General features: G+C 31.9%; 1 protein-coding gene and 1 long non-coding RNA gene across 2 annotated transcripts in view; both read left to right on the forward strand.

The window, feature by feature from the left end:
- Nucleotides 1–17,795, forward strand: part of LOC120354178 (sodium channel protein Nach-like) — a 34,408-nt gene that overhangs the window by 13,738 nt on the left and 2,875 nt on the right. Inside the window, exons 3-8 of the mRNA XM_039440685.1 lie at nt 101–284; nt 2,025–2,176; nt 3,975–4,113; nt 4,639–4,915; nt 6,796–6,849; nt 17,230–17,374. Of these exons, the coding sequence (XP_039296619.1) occupies nt 101–284; nt 2,025–2,176; nt 3,975–4,113; nt 4,639–4,915; nt 6,796–6,849; nt 17,230–17,374 (951 nt within the window). The remainder of the gene's footprint in view (nt 1–100; nt 285–2,024; nt 2,177–3,974; nt 4,114–4,638; nt 4,916–6,795; nt 6,850–17,229; nt 17,375–17,795) is intronic.
- LOC120354179 lies at nt 13,912–14,766 on the forward strand. Its single transcript, XR_005572878.1, has 2 exons — nt 13,912–13,981; nt 14,054–14,766. It is a non-coding gene; the product is annotated as an uncharacterized LOC120354179 (long non-coding RNA).

Consider the following 17,795-nt stretch of genomic DNA (forward strand, 5'->3'; position numbering starts at 1 on the left):
TTGAAAATGATTAGTAATTCCATTATCAATATGAATAATAAGAGCGGCAAAACTTACAGACTAAGAAACTTGTAATTTGCATGAACCAAAATTTTTGTAGGCCTTTTGATGATGAAGAGGAGAAATCTGAATTGGAACAATCGCTTCCAACATTCATAAATCATTTATACTTCAATATTGTAAAGACGAGAAAGAGGTTGTCCGGCTCCGACATACACTTGGTAATGAAATGGACTGATTACCTTCAAAAACATGATTGGTCAATGAGCAGATTCCTGCTTTTTGTAAGTTGATAATTGTGGCTACTGTAGGCTGATCACAATATATTTTTCGCTGTAGAATTTTATGTCGTACGTAGTGTTGCTTACCTAATATCTCCCCAATATCATTCCACTGTTCACAGATCAGTCTAAAATATAATTCTCTTTTTCTCTCTCCTCTGTAACTCATTTTATTTTTCCTACAGTTACGTTGAAAAGTGGCCATTGCTGCACTGATTACAGAACGCAAAGAATCACTTTTCCGCTCTAGTGCGGGAAAAATTTTTCTGCACTCCAGATTTGCAACATGGCAACGCAAAATACTTAGTAGGTTATATGGAGCAACAGTGCAGCAAAATCAAAATGAAGTTGGTAACAGTGACTGCTGTGGCTGCTATAGTGAGCAGACGTGCAACCAAGCACAACGCGCTAATTATTATTCATTATATATTATAACCAAGGACAACGAGGACTTTAGGATTTTAGGATTAAGGTTTTTATCAATAATAAAATTACACAGAAAAAGATTTGATGCATTTCAGGCAATTTTACCCATAATTACCCACTTTTCATATTCAATGGTAACTGTAGGAAAAACTTAATGTGAAATACGTGCACAAAGTTCCTCTGCTGCACTCAAGAAACCATTCCGCCCTCGCCTACGGCTCGGGCGTAAACGTTTCTTTCGGTGCAGCAAACTGACACTTTGCGCACTAGTTGCACAAATAACTATTTCGCTGTAGAATTTTATGTCGTACGTAGTGTTGCTTACCTAATATCTCCCCAATATCATTCCACTGTTCACAGATCAGTCTAAAATATAGTCCTCTTTTTCTCTCTCCTCTGTAACTCATTTTATTTTTTATATATGTTAACAACGGTTTCTCTTGCATTTTCATAATACCAAGTGATTTATACCAATGGTAGTTAACTTTGGTAATTTCACTCTCCAGTATTTTCCAATTATTGTTTCCACAATGTCAGTGTGGAATTTGCCCACATCTTCCACATCTTACAAACTTGGGTGTGGCTGGCTGTGTAAGATTTTGTTTGAATTTTTATTAGTCTATTTTTTCAAAATTTTATAATTATTCTACTACAAAGTGTTAGAAATTGTCTAATTTTAATTCCAATATGTAAGAATACCAAATCTCTCGTACTGTATTCTAATGAAAAAATTATTTATTCATTGATTTGCATTTAATATAATGTATTATTAGGTATATCACATCTCTCCATTGATTTTCAAGATTTCAAGATTTCAAGATTTTTATTCGCCATTAAGTACAGTACAAGTTTATCTTATACTAGCGTACAATAGGTCGTAGTCACTAATCTAATTAAGACTTATATTACAGTCGAGTCAAAAAGAATTAATTAAAATGAGCATATTATTCAATAAGCTGTCAAATAGTCATAAACATTAAGTATGCAAGAAACATAATTAACATGTATGCATGTTGAAACATAAATTACAAACATAAAACAATGAATTGTAGAAAATATACACCTGACACATACATTTTTCAGAAATAGCCTAGATGGAACACTTTTTTTAATTCGAAAGTAGTGACGAAATTAGTATAGTTGCTCTTTAATTAATAGTGTCAGTGTGTAATCTACCTGGAACTCAAGAGCAACTGAACTCTTATTTGTATTATCAAGTCACTTTCTACGCATAAACTCAGGATTTTTATGTGGGCATCATCTGTAGCAAAAATAAATGAATTTAATATAAATAATGTTATTTTTATTTTGTTTTAGCTCAGTCATAATTGTTCGGAGATGATAGTCGGGTGCAAAGTAGGTAGAAAAGAGGTCGACTGCTCAGATATTTCCAGAACGTCGAGGACTGGTGTTGGCTTCTGCTGTTCTGTTGATTATAATATACAGACTAAAGATAATTTATTACTGAAGTGAGTATAGAAGCATAGAGAAAGGATAAGCGTAAGTTTATACTATTTGTTTGTCTCTGGTAGGAGTATTTCATCTCTCCTTTTTTGTCGAAATTATTTTTTTTTCTAATTTTGCACTTTAACTTTGGCATTTTTCCAAGAGTTATTTCCATCCTTCGATTGGTTTTGGATGTGATAAGTATAAGATACTTTTACATAAAAGTACTGATGATTAGAAAACTATTCCGCTAATGTTTATAATGCGTTACTATACTTTATTTGTATCTATCTCATAATTAGAATAATATTTGCATTTAGTTTTCATGAGCATTTTAGTATTCATCCCTACTATACAAAAATGTATAGCCTATCAAAATTACTTTGGATTTTCAGTACAAAATGATAGGGATATTTTATGTTGTTTGACGCATTATTACATCTGCTAGATTTCTAGTACGGTACAATAAGATAGGGATATTTTATGTTGTTTGACGCATTATTACATCTGCTAGATTTCTAGTACGGTACAATAAGATAGGGATATTTTATGTTGCTTGACGCATTATTATATCTGCTACTAAACTGATTAACTTTAAATTGATTTTGAATTAAGTTTCATGATTTACTGAATATGGTTATAGGACTATTTTAATTTTTCAATCTTATTTATTTGCATTACCATATTTTTATATATTTACTATTTGCATTAATTAAAACGAATTAACTCAATTAGCCAGGCATAGGAGAAAAGCCCTATATTGAATTTAATATCATCATAACACCCAGTGCACTGATGACGCAGTGTCAATAGGTACCGTAGGCTACTCGAAGTTAGTAGACAGTTTAATAACGTTGGTTTCAACAAACTAACGTTCGTGATTCTGATAGGTACTGAAGGTCTCGGGTTCGATTCCAGCCGGAGTCAATACTTTTTTGCTACGGCGAATTTTCAACTTCAGTAAAAATTATTCATGTAGTTTTGTAAAGTTTACCCATTGCAGAGCAAAAGGGTTACATCTGCTCGTTCAATATAGTATTCATTATTTTCCATAGATTGATACAAATTATAGTAGTGAATACCTATACTGCTAAAGAATAGGCCTAGCCTATTATTTCCAGCAGCTCCATCATTGTATTTGCGAACATGAAGAACATGTATAAGCCTAGAATATTATGTTATACTGTATAACATAAAACAATAATTCCTTAGAATTTTCGTATTTTGAAGTGTAGAAATCGAGTTTTAGAATCCCAATCCAAAAAGAGCAGGCTTCATGTGTAATATTGTTGAGTTCTTCCAACGAATTTCTACTCCTTGAATATAATTCGAAAGAAAGAGGTTAGGTTATATTAATATCCTATTCTTTCTCTTTTCTCTATCATTTATATTAAACCAGCTACGGTACGGTACTATAAAATTATTATAGGTACTATAAATTAGTCTATTTTATTGTACTTTTGTATTCACTTTTTTAACTTCCTATTGTGTATCCACTTACTATTAAATAATCATGTATTTACTACACCCCCCCCTATTGTAAACTTTATCATGATTATATGGAATATTTTCAGATTGTGATTTGGTGTTGAAATTGAAATATGGACATAACCTATGTATAATATTTGGACAATTTAAAACTAAATTAGGAAATTGAAGAAGTTTTGGGCAATAGCCTGTTTTTTCTTTATTTCCGATCATTGTATTGTTTGTGTTAACCAAGTGAATAAACCTATACATATATATCTTTCTATGATTGATATGACCATTCATCAAAACAATGGAAAAGGCAGGAAATCATCAAATCTCTTTCTTTTTCAGGCATATTCCTCAAAACAATCGAGGTACCAACAAATTAGCATCAGAAAAATATAATTTATTACTTGATGACTTCTCTCTAATACTGAACCTTTCATCACATGATTCCATATACCATTTATTTTATGCAGACAGTGCAACCGTGAGTCATAAATACATGAAAATATTCAACCCAAAATCATGAATATGGCGCTTATTTGCTTGTACAAAAGTCTGTTTGATTTTCATCTGTGGAGATTAGCGGCCTAAGCTAACGCCTAAGTTCTAATTGGAGAAGTTTTCCGTTACTCTGATTGGGGGGGTTCGTGTCATTCAACCATCATTTAAATACCGTTAAAATTCAACAAACTTTTGTGTAACCAGGCCCTAGAGTAATAATCAAGTCAAACATTGTCAAGCTGTAATGTTTCAATAATTTCTATTTTACGAAATTATTAATTTGTTTCTCTTCTTGATTCTTGGAACAATTCTACTTCAATAAATTATTTAATAGCTTTGCATTTATTTAAAATATTTATATACTCCTAGCTTATATAAAACACTGATCCAAATGAATTTTAATACGTCGATTAACGTTGGATTAATATCAATTGAAGAATTATCATATGGTAATCAACACCACAAATCATGAAATCACCAGAAATCACAATAATCTTTGAATTTGCAGATTCTTCTACATACTCCAATGGAATATCCTTGCCTTCACACTGTAAGAGGATACTTATCAGGTGGAGCAGAAACATATTTCTCATTCAAATCGACTGCTATGTTGGACTCACCTGGACTTGGGGATGTGGACCCACTTATAAGACAGTGTTACATGGAAGATGAGATACAATTGAAATATTTCGATCATTATTCATTGACTAATTGTATTATGGAGTATTATATGGAAGTTTTGATTACTAAATGCAACTGTGTGATGCCTAATGTACCTTATGAAGGTACGTCACCGCAAGCCTATTAATATTAATTAATTGATGTTTATACAGTTTAATGTTTGTTCAAGAGTCTGTACCATAGAGAAAATATAGCATGAAGAGATATCACACGTAAATGATATAAGGTGTTCATGTTTCAAATTTCACTGTTATGTCAAGCCGACTATTGTCAATTACTGTCGATTATTACTGTTTTGGCCGTGTGAGAGTGTATATACGAACGGCACAGAGTATGAGACACTATAACATCAGCTTCACATATAATATTGACCGAGCAAAGTGGGGCTAAGATTCAAGTCGAATGTTTTGCATTTCTCTTCTTAGGCAATAGATTTTCATGAAATTCAATAGGTATGTTCCTTTTTGAATATTGCGCGACTGTGAAAATAAGAAAAACATCGCAAATTTCTTGATTTTTTGAAACGAACGTATCTTACTTCACGATTATATTTTTACAAAAGTCATTTACCTCACATGAAGATTTTCTTCTGCAAATCAAGACCAAGTACCATTTTTTATTATTCCGGGTTATCGAGATAAAAAGCTTTGGATATAGAAATTGGCCATTTTTTGTGTATGTAAATATGGGCTGGAATACACTCAAGGAGGAATTTTCTATTTATCTTTCAAATTTTAGTTATGATACATGATTTTGAACAGCCTTGACGAGTTGAGAAGAATGCGCTATAGTAAAAGGAGATCTGATCATTTTGTCAAAAGTTATGAATGTTTAAAGTTTTGATCATTGACGTATCCAATTATGCGTAATTTTATCATTACTAGAAAAATGTCTAAGTTGTGAAGGGTAGAAGTGGTAGGTTTGCATAATTTTGAAAAACCCTTAAAAAATACCTCTTTTTGAAAATTAGTAGCTCCGGAACCAAGAATGATACAGTTCTGCACGACCACTCAATTTATTGGAAATTTTATTATATTTAATTTTGTAGAGAATGATTTTTCTCCAAAAACTCGAAATTTCGAGATTAAATGGAAAAATTGAAAAAAGTCTGAAATTTTGGGGATGAAGCCGCCCTCTGGCGTGTCAGCGAATTTCAGATTCAAATTCAGCGCCCCAAAATGCATGAAGAACCGTTGAGAAAGATTCTTTCGGGGCTGTTTCCTGAAAAACGACCATTTGACTGGACTATAATATTATTATTGGAATGTTGGAGTCAGAGAACATAAACTAATTGACTAACATGAAAATTGCAAGTGACATCATTAGTGTGTTTACATTTTGCATGCACCTTATCACTAATTGTCTGACGCTGTGATAATATATTACAGGCCAGTCAAATGTACCGGCAATTTATTCATCAATATTATTGAAATCTATATATTTTTTATGTTCAGCTGTTCTTAGTGAGAATTTGTGTGTATTTTTGGCTTCAAAATTCATAAAATAACTTAATTAATACAATGTGCAGTGATAATTAAGTGTAATATTTAACTATAATTTGGTGTTTTAATTTTTCTAAATTTAAAATTTGCATCACATATTTATTTTTGGACGAAAGTTGACCTTGAACTTCTTACAGAACAAACATAACCTATTTTTTGGACATGTAATCAAAATTTGGGAATGGAATAGTTTTGGGCCAAGCCTGTTGTTCCTTCCCAATCATATTTATATGATTTGCTATTGTATCCACGTATAAATAAATAAAATAAATAAATAAATAAAAATATTGACTCATTTCATATTTCACATATTATAACACAACATGACAGATATAGAAGACTCACTCATCCGCCTAATAATAGATCACCGGGTAGAAAGTCTCAATAACTTTTTTCAAAATTATCATTATTTTCAAAATTATTTTAAATTGTCAAATTGTGATACCGTTACTCATTATATCAATTCTTTTTTTCTTTTATAGGGATCTACAAAGAATGCACTATCTTCAATAACCTCTGTGTCGATCTCCATTTGTGTAAGTTTCAAAGTTCATGTCATCATTTCTTTCCTCAACATATACCGTAGACCAGATATTTTTTATAGAATCTATCTGGTCTAAGACCATAACCATTTGATCTGAACTATCAGTTTAGATACTAGTTTCATTTTATAGTTACTAATCAATTTATCCTTGGAATTTTCATACTTACATGCCTTAGAAATCTATGCGCTTCTCTATTCATTCATTATAATTCAGTGTTAGTATCAGGGACTGAGCTTCGCTCTGGAGTACAAAAGCATACAAAATTGATTACGAAAGAAGAAATTATAATAATATTCATAGTTCATACAGAAATGTTCTATCTAATCACAGTGAATTGAGATTGATTCCCAGAGGAATACAAAAATTCCCCTCACAAAGGCCCGGTTGCACAAAAGCCGGTTAAATTTAATCCTGATTAATTTCACGAGAACCAAATCAGAGAAGGCGACCATTTCAAAAAGATGGTTCTACTGTAATTAATCAGGAATAAAAGTAACCCGGGTTTTTTGCAACCGGCACTAAGTACCTGATTGAATTATTACAAAAGTTCAACAGCTGAGTCATAATTTTGACACAGTCCCACACACATGAACTCGCTCACCCACTTCCATCATCAACAGACGACGAAATAATTATTATCAGCTGTTTTGCTAAGGATGAATAATAAATTTTCTTTCTAATGTTCTCAAGCGGGTTTTCCCAGGGATGAGACCTAGTGCAATCAAATTTTTATATTAAAAACCTACTATGTTTTGAATTTTGTGAGAATCGTTAGAGCCGTTTTCGAGATCTGGTGAGATACAAACATATAAACAGAAATTGCTCATTTAATGGTATAGGATGAATAAATGTTTTTTCTTGTATAGAATATTGAATCAGCCCCACCTGCCCATACGGCAACTGCTTGGAAATCTACCTATAAAACACTTCATGATTATGTTTACTTCCCAGTTCAGGAAATTTTTGATGCTGAATGATTCTCACCCTGCTGTATAAATTCATTTTTCCTTGCCGTACCAAACTCCAGTAGCCTAGCTGGTCATCATTGAGCTATAATATATATATATATATTGTAATGAATCTTTTGGATAAATCTCATGGAAGGAGAGAATTAGCTAGGAAAATTGTAATTACACTTATAGAATGAAAGATCTGCCAAACGAATAGTTAGCAACCCAGCGATAAGGCTTCCTTATCAACAGCTGAGTATAAGATAAGAGTACCGTTCTGTATCACACATTTTTTCCAGAGAATTATTTAATAAAATTATAATTATTTTGCAAATTGAGTACAAGTAATTTATGAATTGTTCATTGAACTTTTGGAGGTTACACTGTTGTTTACAATTGATCAGATGTTTTTGTAGCAGCTCAGACACAGCTGACTGACTCAATATATTATAAAATTTCATGCCAGGTTTTCATGCAAGCTATAATATTATTTCTAAAATTAAGAACTATTGATAAAGGACCAAGAATTTCAAATAGAAAAATAAAATGTAGGTATGTATTATTGTTAAAATTATTTATTATTCACAAAATTACATTATAATGTCGAATGTTTATAACAAACTAGGTCATAGCATGAATATTGTATAACTGATAAGAGCAGCAAAAATTAATTATAACAGTTTCGAATATAATAAGAATTGTATAGAAATATTAAATTATAAATTATTGAGCCAACTGAATCACATGGTGAATGAATCTCTTTGGCAAGTCTAAGCCAATATGTCATAGAAATAGCACCAAAAGGGATGATCATTTGAAAACATCATATGTTAATCTGTTATCAGACAATCTGTTATAGTGCACGTACACCGTATAGAGGAACTGTATCTAGAAAATTAAGCAGTTTAAAAAATTATACAAATCAAGCTATTATTGTAATTAAAGGAATTATATTTTACTGCTTGCCACTGACGTCATGCCTACGTCATAATCATTCTACCAATGGCAAAATTTCATGCAGATTAATTACACAGAGATTCTCAGAGAAAAGGTTCTAGCCAAAAGCTTAGAAGAAAGGCAAGTCACTTCCCTTTTAAAATCCTCACCGCTAAGACCTGTTGAAAGTTACCAAAGACCCATTAGTGAAAATTTGTTCGATTTTTATATATTTTATCTGTGAGCCAATATTTTAGGCTAATTTATCTATTAATTGTAAATTTACTTCATCAATCGATAATTCTAGAAATTCTAATTTAATTATTATTCCCTAATTATTTTGGTGAAGGGGATATTTAATAAAAATTCCACACGTGCTGAAACCGCCAAGAGGATTCACGTGAGTTTTATATTTTGGGGCCCCAGTCTTTGCTTCAAAAGAAAATACAGTACAGAAAATATAAATTTTTCTTTGTTAAAGTAATAGCCACGCCGACAAGCGCTTATAATTATTAAGATCCTAGATTTTATCTGGTATAGAATTTATAAGAACTTGTAGTTGATTAACTATCCTCTGCTGCCAGATCCATGACCCGAGCAATTTTAAAAACTTTTATAATCTATTTTCACTATTTTTCAAAAAACTGTTAAATTTAGCAATTATAAACTCTGTTGAATCACGCATGATATCATGCAAGCACAAAAAATTTTCTAATTATTTTATTAATGATAAACTATTCTCAATCTGTAATTCAAGCTTCACATCTGCACTGTCAAACTACATATTTTATTATATTATATTTCCACTTTATCAATTCGTCTTCTGAATTTGATTATTTCTTAAGCCTGTCAATTATTGTGTCCGACACGTTCTATATTATCAAGAACCGATCAAGTATGATCATTGAAATAATTGAATCAACCTGGATATTGGAACAGATTTAAGTGGATGTAGTGTGTGGGGTCAGATCGAGATTATCTATTCTCTGTCCTTACCCGCTCATATATCAGCTTTTATCTGTTACCAACTTCGACTTAGGAGCGAATTCGTTGACTGTATAGCAGATGCAGCTGGAGATCATATAATTTCCTACAATAGAGCATAAAGCCCGATAAGACTCTGTTCTCGAAATATATTCCAAACGATCTCTGGTCCTTAGTACCCTATTTTAATCCTTCGGAACTTATTAGAGACACAGTCCCGTAAATTATCTACATCAGGATTTTTGCTCGACCTGTATGATTTTGTATGCTGTTCCATCACAGGTAATAGTTTTAAGATATCCGTATTCAGTTTTTAGCAACCACTACACTACTTAAAAAATTTTTATCATTATACAATCTGTCATAAGAAGAATCAAGGGTGAGCGAGTGTTTATGCCTCCCGCAATGCAGACGATTGTATCGAATCTTGTAGTGACTCAATCAGTCTGGTATTCACTCAGCGTCCACTCACGCATTTTCAAAATTTCTAACCTCAATACTGGTGACTCAGTGCAAGATTCATTATACGTGTGTCGTCCTATCCTTGGAGGCGATGGTACCTCACCCAGGAAGAGCACGTTAAGATCGCCCAAGGTTAAGATCGTACCTGGCTCTGGCTGCAGCTGTATCCAACTCCACAGTTCAAGGTGACACATCTTCTACATCTACAATCAGTGACAGTAATAGTGAAGATAACAGTGAAAGCACAATGGATAACCCCCTTATTTCAAGACCAATTGCAAAACATCACCTACACATAATACTTGAATATTCAGGAAACCCAATAGAACTACTTAGCTTTCTTGAAGTTGTCAAAAAATTGAAAAATGACTATTGTAATAATCGTATCGCGGAAGCAGCAGACAATCATTGGATTCTCCTTCACTATTGTAAAAACAAATTACATGGACCTGCTAAAGATGTAATCCTCAACAGTACAGTAGATGACCTCTCAAATTTGATTGTTTTGAAAAACAACTTTGCCGATAATAGGACAGTAGAACAATTAACTATGGAACTGCTTGCTATGAAATCACACCAAAAAGAACACCCTATTCAATTCATAAATAGACTGCAACAAAAAAGAACCGTGATTATCTCAAGACACAAACTCGATGGACTAACTGGTCCAATTCTTGAAACTATCTCATATCAGTTGGATAAACAAATTGTAATGATTTTAGTCGAAGGAATCAACCACCAGCTTGGAGCTCACCTACAAATGCTAGGAATCAAAGACCTCAGTGATGCAAGACAGGCTATTATCAATAAGAGTGGTGTTTATTTGAAACATTTAGGATTTACTACTGATGTAACACAAATGAATCAAACTTTCAGTAAATCTGAAGGAAAACAAAACTCGTCAAATTCCAATCAAAATTCGCATCCGAAAAATTTCCATCAGTTTCAAAACCAAAACAATTCAAATCAAAGAAACTTTTCTCAATCTCAAAATCGTGATTTCAATTTCAATCAGAGAAATTTTTTCAACCTCAAAATCATTTCAATCAGAGAAATTTCTCTCAGCCTCAAAATAATTTCAACAGAGGACAATCCTTTCAAAGTAGATTTCCTAATGGACAAAGTTTCCAAAATCACAACTTCAATCGTAATCCAAATGCAAAATTCAATAATAACAACCAAAATTTGAATAAAAAATCAAACGATGTGAGCATGAGAACAGTTTCCAACTTTCAAAAGTTTCCAGTTCACAATATTGAATCTTCTGAAAATGAATTTTCCGAATTTGAAAGCATGGATGCTAGAATGAGTTCTATGGAAAATGCTGTGAGTGACCTTTGCGAGAAAATGAATCATTTTTTAGAAGTAGGCTCGAACAATAATCCAAAAACGTAGTATTAGATTTGAATACGATCTCTCTTGATTTGCCTCATATTCATTACAATGATTTACGAATTTTGATCGATACAGGTAGTAAATATAATTTCATTAAACCTCAAATAATGGTTTCTCCTCAGACAAAAATAATTGATTGTGATTATAAAATTCGTACACCCGCTGGTGAATCTAATGGAAAAGGTTGTGTAAATATTAATGTTAAGAATATGCTTGGTGTTGATAAAGATGAAAAATTTTATGTGTATGATTTTAGCGATAATTATTATGTTCTTATTGGAAAGCAAACATTGCAAGGGTTGAAAGCAAAAATAGATTTGGAGACCAATTGTTTCATAACGAAAGATTGCACGATACCACTGTTAGGAATGAATCATATTGAAATCAACAAGGGTTGGAATGAATTGAAAATTAAAACTAATCTTTGCACTCCATCAGATAAGCTATGTGTTGTTAGTATTAAGGAATTGCAGTTGTATAATATTGTAACTGATATTGATAGGAATGGTTTTATTGAGATTGAATATTTTTCTGATTGTGATAAAACGTTGAGTATCGAAACAGTTTCTGTAGAAGAATGTGAATTGTACATGGGTGAGATGATCGATAATCCCCTCTCCATTGACGAAATCACTTCTTTATTGAGAACTGAGCATAATTATGAACTCAGAAGAGAAAGAATACATTATTAGTACTCTTATGAAATATCCCGAAATAATAAAATTCGAAGGTGATATATTAACTGCTACTAACTTGCTCAAGCATAAAATAGTGACTATAGACGAAGAACCTGTTTATTCAAAAAACTACCGCTATCCTATCTCATTTAGGCAGGATATTAGTAATGAAATAAACAAGTTACTCCAACAAAAGATAATAAGACCGTCTAATTCTCCGTACAACTCTCCCTTATGGGTTGTGCCGAAGAAACCTCATGCTTTAGGAAAACGCAAAGTTCGTCTTGTAGTAGATTATCGGAAATTGAACAACAAAACTAAAGATGAATAGATTTCCTCTCCCAAATATTGAAATGGAACCTTGTTTCAGGATTCCATCAAATTGAAATGGAACCCGAATCAATACCAAAAACAGCTTTTAGTACTGAAAATGGTCATTATATGAGTTTCTCAGAATGCCATTTGGATTGAAAAATGGTCCACCTCAATTTCAAAGGACAATGAACTTGATATTTTGTGATTTACCAAATGTTCTTGTATATCTTGATGATATTATTATTTTTAGTGATAGCTTACAAGAGCACATGAAACACCTGAACGTTGTATTCAAACGATTGAAAACTCATCAACTAAAAATACAATTGGACAAGACCGAATTCTTTAAGAAAGAACTTCTATTTCTAGGTCACATAGTTTCGGAAAAAGGCATTCAGCCTAGTCCTGAAAAAGTAAAAGCAATAAAAGATTTTCCCGTTCCACAAACTACTAACAAATGAAACAATTTTTAGGTTTGGCAGGATACTACAGAAAAATGATAAAATAGGCTTCGCTAAAATAGCTCAACCTTTAACTAACGCATTGAGAAAAACATCCACTATAAACCCAAAAGATCCTAAATTCATTGAAGCTGTCAATTTTCTGAAAAAAGCAATTACTAACGCACCAATATACCTATTGCAGATACCTAAATTGAATGATCCATATATTTTGACAACAGACGCATCCAATGTAAGCTTAGGGGCGGTCCTTAGTCAAATGACTGACAATAAAGATCTCCCAATTTCATTCGCTTTTAGAACACTCAATCCCACCGAACAAAATCTTTCTACTATTGAAAAAGAAATGTTGGCAAATACTTGGGCAGTGAAACATTTCAGGCCATATTTGTATGGAAGAAAATTCACCCTAAGAACAGATCACAAGCCACTCCAATGGCTTCATTCTCTAAAAGAACCAAATGCTAAATCAATGAGATGGAAATTGTTAATGGAAGAGTATGATTACACCGTAGAATTCATAAAAGGTCGCTCAAATTGTGTTGCTGTCTCTCACGGCATTTCAATGTAAATATGATGGAAAGTAGTGATGAATTTACAGGTTTTGACGATTCAGAATTGTTCCCAGGCTTTCCCGCGGAAAATAATGCGAACAATGCCAACGACAATGCCAATAACAATGATGAGTACGATGACATTGATATCAATGATCTGCTGAGATTCCATAACAATGAAGCTCCTCCGTCGGTAAATGAAAGTATATTGAATGATCTTGATGAACAATTAGGTAACAATTCGATAGTTAATGCAAATATTGATAATATTAATGAAAATGATGTGGAAACTGGCAACGAAAACCTTGTAAATAATACGAATAATAATGATAATGACAATGACTCACTAATGACACAACATTCTCAAGAAAGTTCAGATGATAGAATAGGTATAATGGACGAAAATAGTATCATAAACACTGAAGCAAACCAAATAGTTATTTCACGAGGTAAAGGAATAGGTATAATGGACGAAAATAGTATCATAAACACTGAAGCAAACCAAATAGTTATTTCACGAGGTAAAGGAAAACCCCAATTCAAAAAGATCTTTAATAAAAACAGAATAATTTTCAAATACAGAGACGCACGTGACATTGGAAACAACGTAGAAGAAATACGAGAGTATTTGAAACCTGATACTGTGTACGGTATAGTATTTTCAAATAAAAGTCCATTGTTTGAAGCTCTAAAAACAGAAATTATATGTTCAATGACTAATGAAATTGTCAAAATAGTTTCCAACATAAAATTCCGAATCTACAAAAGAATAAACGCCGACATAACTGATGTAGATGAACAGACAATGATAATAGCTCGATGTCATGAAGACAAAAACTTCCACAGAGGAATATTAACGAGAATTATAAACAAATACGTAAAAACTACTATTGGCCCGCAATGCACATAAAGACGTAACCGAATTTGTAAATAAATGTGAAATCTGTTTGAAAACCAAGTATGAAAGAAACCCAATTAAAACTAAATTCAAAGTAACTCCCACACCTACTAAACCTTTCGAAAAACTTCAGATTGACACTTTCACGTATAATAATATTAAAATCCTCACAATTGTCGATTCGTTTTCTAAAAGACTTTCCGCCTACACATTGAAATCAGCTAACAGTATCGAAATAATAAAAAATCTAAACAACTATCTTCCAGTTTTCCCAATATTCCAAAATGCATTCAAACCGATAACGGATTAGAATTCAACAATGCACTATACAAACAATTCACTGAAATAAATGGTATTGAAACTTACTTCACCACACCTTATCATCCCCAATATCAAGGACTAATAGAAAGAACACACTCCACAATTATTGAAATTCTACAAGGACTCGAAATTAAATTCCCAAAATATAGTGTTGAACAAAAACTTCGATTAGCTTTGCGAACCTATAACAATTCGATAAAAGATCAATTCAACTTAAGCCCAAATGAACTAACTTTCGGAATTCAGAATTATTTACCAAAAAATCAAGATCAGGATAATCCCGCAGTAATCACTGAAGAACTTGCTAATCAATACTTCAAAGAAATACAATAAGCGTTGAATGAGGCCGTTTACAAGAAAATAATCGAGGAAAAAGAAAAACGAACAGAAAAATGTAACAAAAATAGAGAGGACCACCTGAAATACCAGATAGGATATTCATCAAAAACCCGAAATTTTACAAAAATGTTCCAAGGTATAGCACAGCTACTAAGGAAGGGTGATAGGTTTAAACTGAAAAGAAATGTAATCAAAATCCACCCTAACAGAATGAAAAGGCCTCGTAAAAAAGTAAAAGATAATCTAATTGTTGCAGATGAAGGCAATGACCATCCTTCTGTTGTTCCTGATCCCAGCAACGTTGACGTACAGACTGACAGACTTGACAAAGACAGCAGGAATAATTCTGATTAAAATAGGACAATCTATGCTCATCAACGACACATACAAAGTTATCCATTTTACTAACGTGACTGACCTTAAAATACAATCTTTGAAATTACAGACTCACATTAATAATCTGCAAGTCGCTTACATATCCTCTGACATTATTGAATCCTTGAAGAAAATTTCACTCAACCAATATTTTAAATTAGAAATGATTTCTGAAAATAAAAATAAAAAGGTAAAACGTGGACTAATGAACGGATTAGGAAACGCCATATCATGGTTGACAGGACTTATGACTGCTGACGACAAAGAACACCTCGACAAAGTTATTGATAAAATAGAAAATGATGACATCTTGTTAAAAATGAAAAACAAAATTTTGAAATGAACCATGAGTTAATTAACAAATTTAATTTCGATGTTGAGCATATTAATTCAAATAATAAAGCATTAGAAAATATTAATAACGAAACTGCCAATATTGTTGAAAATATGCAAGCTGTTGACTTAATTACTTTGACTATACAATTGTTGGATGAAGAAATAAATAATGTTGTTAACTCGTTGATGTATTGCAAAGAAGGGAAACTTCATCCATCAATTTTGAGCTTTGATGATTTTTGTAGGTTAATTAATTATAAGAATTATTCATCAGCTAGTAGAGATTCCAGTATTTTATGGGAAATTAGTAATAGCACTTGTATTTTATCGAAATCTGTTATAACTTACATTATCCATTTACCGAAATTAAACGATTTATTTGAAAAATATGACCTTCTGTCTTATCCTGTTGAAAAATCGATATCTGTGTCTCAAAACAAAAAGCTTTGGAAACTGACCAATTGTCAAATATTCTCTTCTATTTCTTTTTATACTTCAGGAGAAATTATACATGATAACTGTATTTTGTCTGTAGTAAATAATAAGGATTTGGATAGTTGTGTAAGAATAGAAATAATTAATGATAGACCATTTATGAATTATTTCGAAAATTGTAATTGTATTTTAGTATAGAAGTTTGATCAAATTAATATCAATAATGTCACTATAAATACTCCTTCATCTTTCCTTATCAATGATAAAATGACAGATGTAAATTTACTTCAGTTACCACATACGCACAAAAATTAAGTCATGTACCAAATAAAATTCATACTAAACTTATCGATTTGAAAGATGTTAGTGAACTTGATGATATTGAACCTAGAGATTTTGATTTTATAAATTTTGAAGATTCTTTCGTCCTTAAGACACGCCACATTGTAATTTTTGTTTTAAGTACATTTATACTTCTTGTAATTTTGATAATCGTTTATTACAAATTCAAGAAGCCAACCAGTGTACTAAATTACCGAATTGATACACAAGTACCAATATCATCAACCCCTACCATAAGCTATATTGTACCACCTAGAAATTAGATCTAAGTTAGTAAACTTTAATTTGTAACTTCATTTTAATTTTTGTAATTTTTTGAGTGTCCCAAATTTATTTTTCGGGACGAAATAAAAACTTAAGGAGGGAGGAATTATGTAAACTTAAACAATTGATGTGCTGACTACTATTTTTGTCAGTACCGCTTAGTGTCGCTCTCAGCGCGATCATTTAGTTAGTCTACTCCAGCCACTTGATGTGTTAACATGTATTTTTCGCAAATAAAATTTCTTTTTAAAAACTGAGTTTTAATGAACGTGAACGTATTTTATATATATATTTTTTCTAATTCATTCATTGGTCTTCAATCTTCAGCTCAAATTATGACCGAAGGAAGGAAATTAATCACCATCAATGGCAATAGAATTCCCTGTTTAGAAAGATGCACTTACTCACGTTATTCCGTCATAGTTAATGTGGGAGAGCTCACAGGTCATGACTTCAATCAGAACGAATACTGGTAGGTACCTATATAGTACTTTCTCACTTCAACTCATGTTTCTTTTCATGAGAAAATATATATGTACTCCAGTCAATCTCCTTATATTATCAACAATGATTGAATTCAATAGCTTTCATTATCAACATTCTGGTAGTATTCTTCAAATATTATTAGGGTACGTTTAATTATAATAATTGTTTTTACAGCACCTAGATTTTTTCAATATTATTTAAAGTGTTGGATTGTCCTATATTGTTTGAAATGAGTTTGGTAGCACAAAAAATTGCTTTCTAACGAAAGGTCTTTTTGTAACATATATTGCACTCCAATTGATAAGAGGAAATGTGAATAACAAGGTTTATAATATATATACCTACAATTTAGATACATAGCATATATATTAAGATGAGAGGACTATTCAATAAGATAAACATCAAAA

This window comes from Nilaparvata lugens, chromosome 14, assembly GCF_014356525.2.
Source record: "Nilaparvata lugens isolate BPH chromosome 14, ASM1435652v1, whole genome shotgun sequence".
Lineage (NCBI taxonomy): Eukaryota > Metazoa > Arthropoda > Insecta > Hemiptera > Delphacidae > Nilaparvata > Nilaparvata lugens.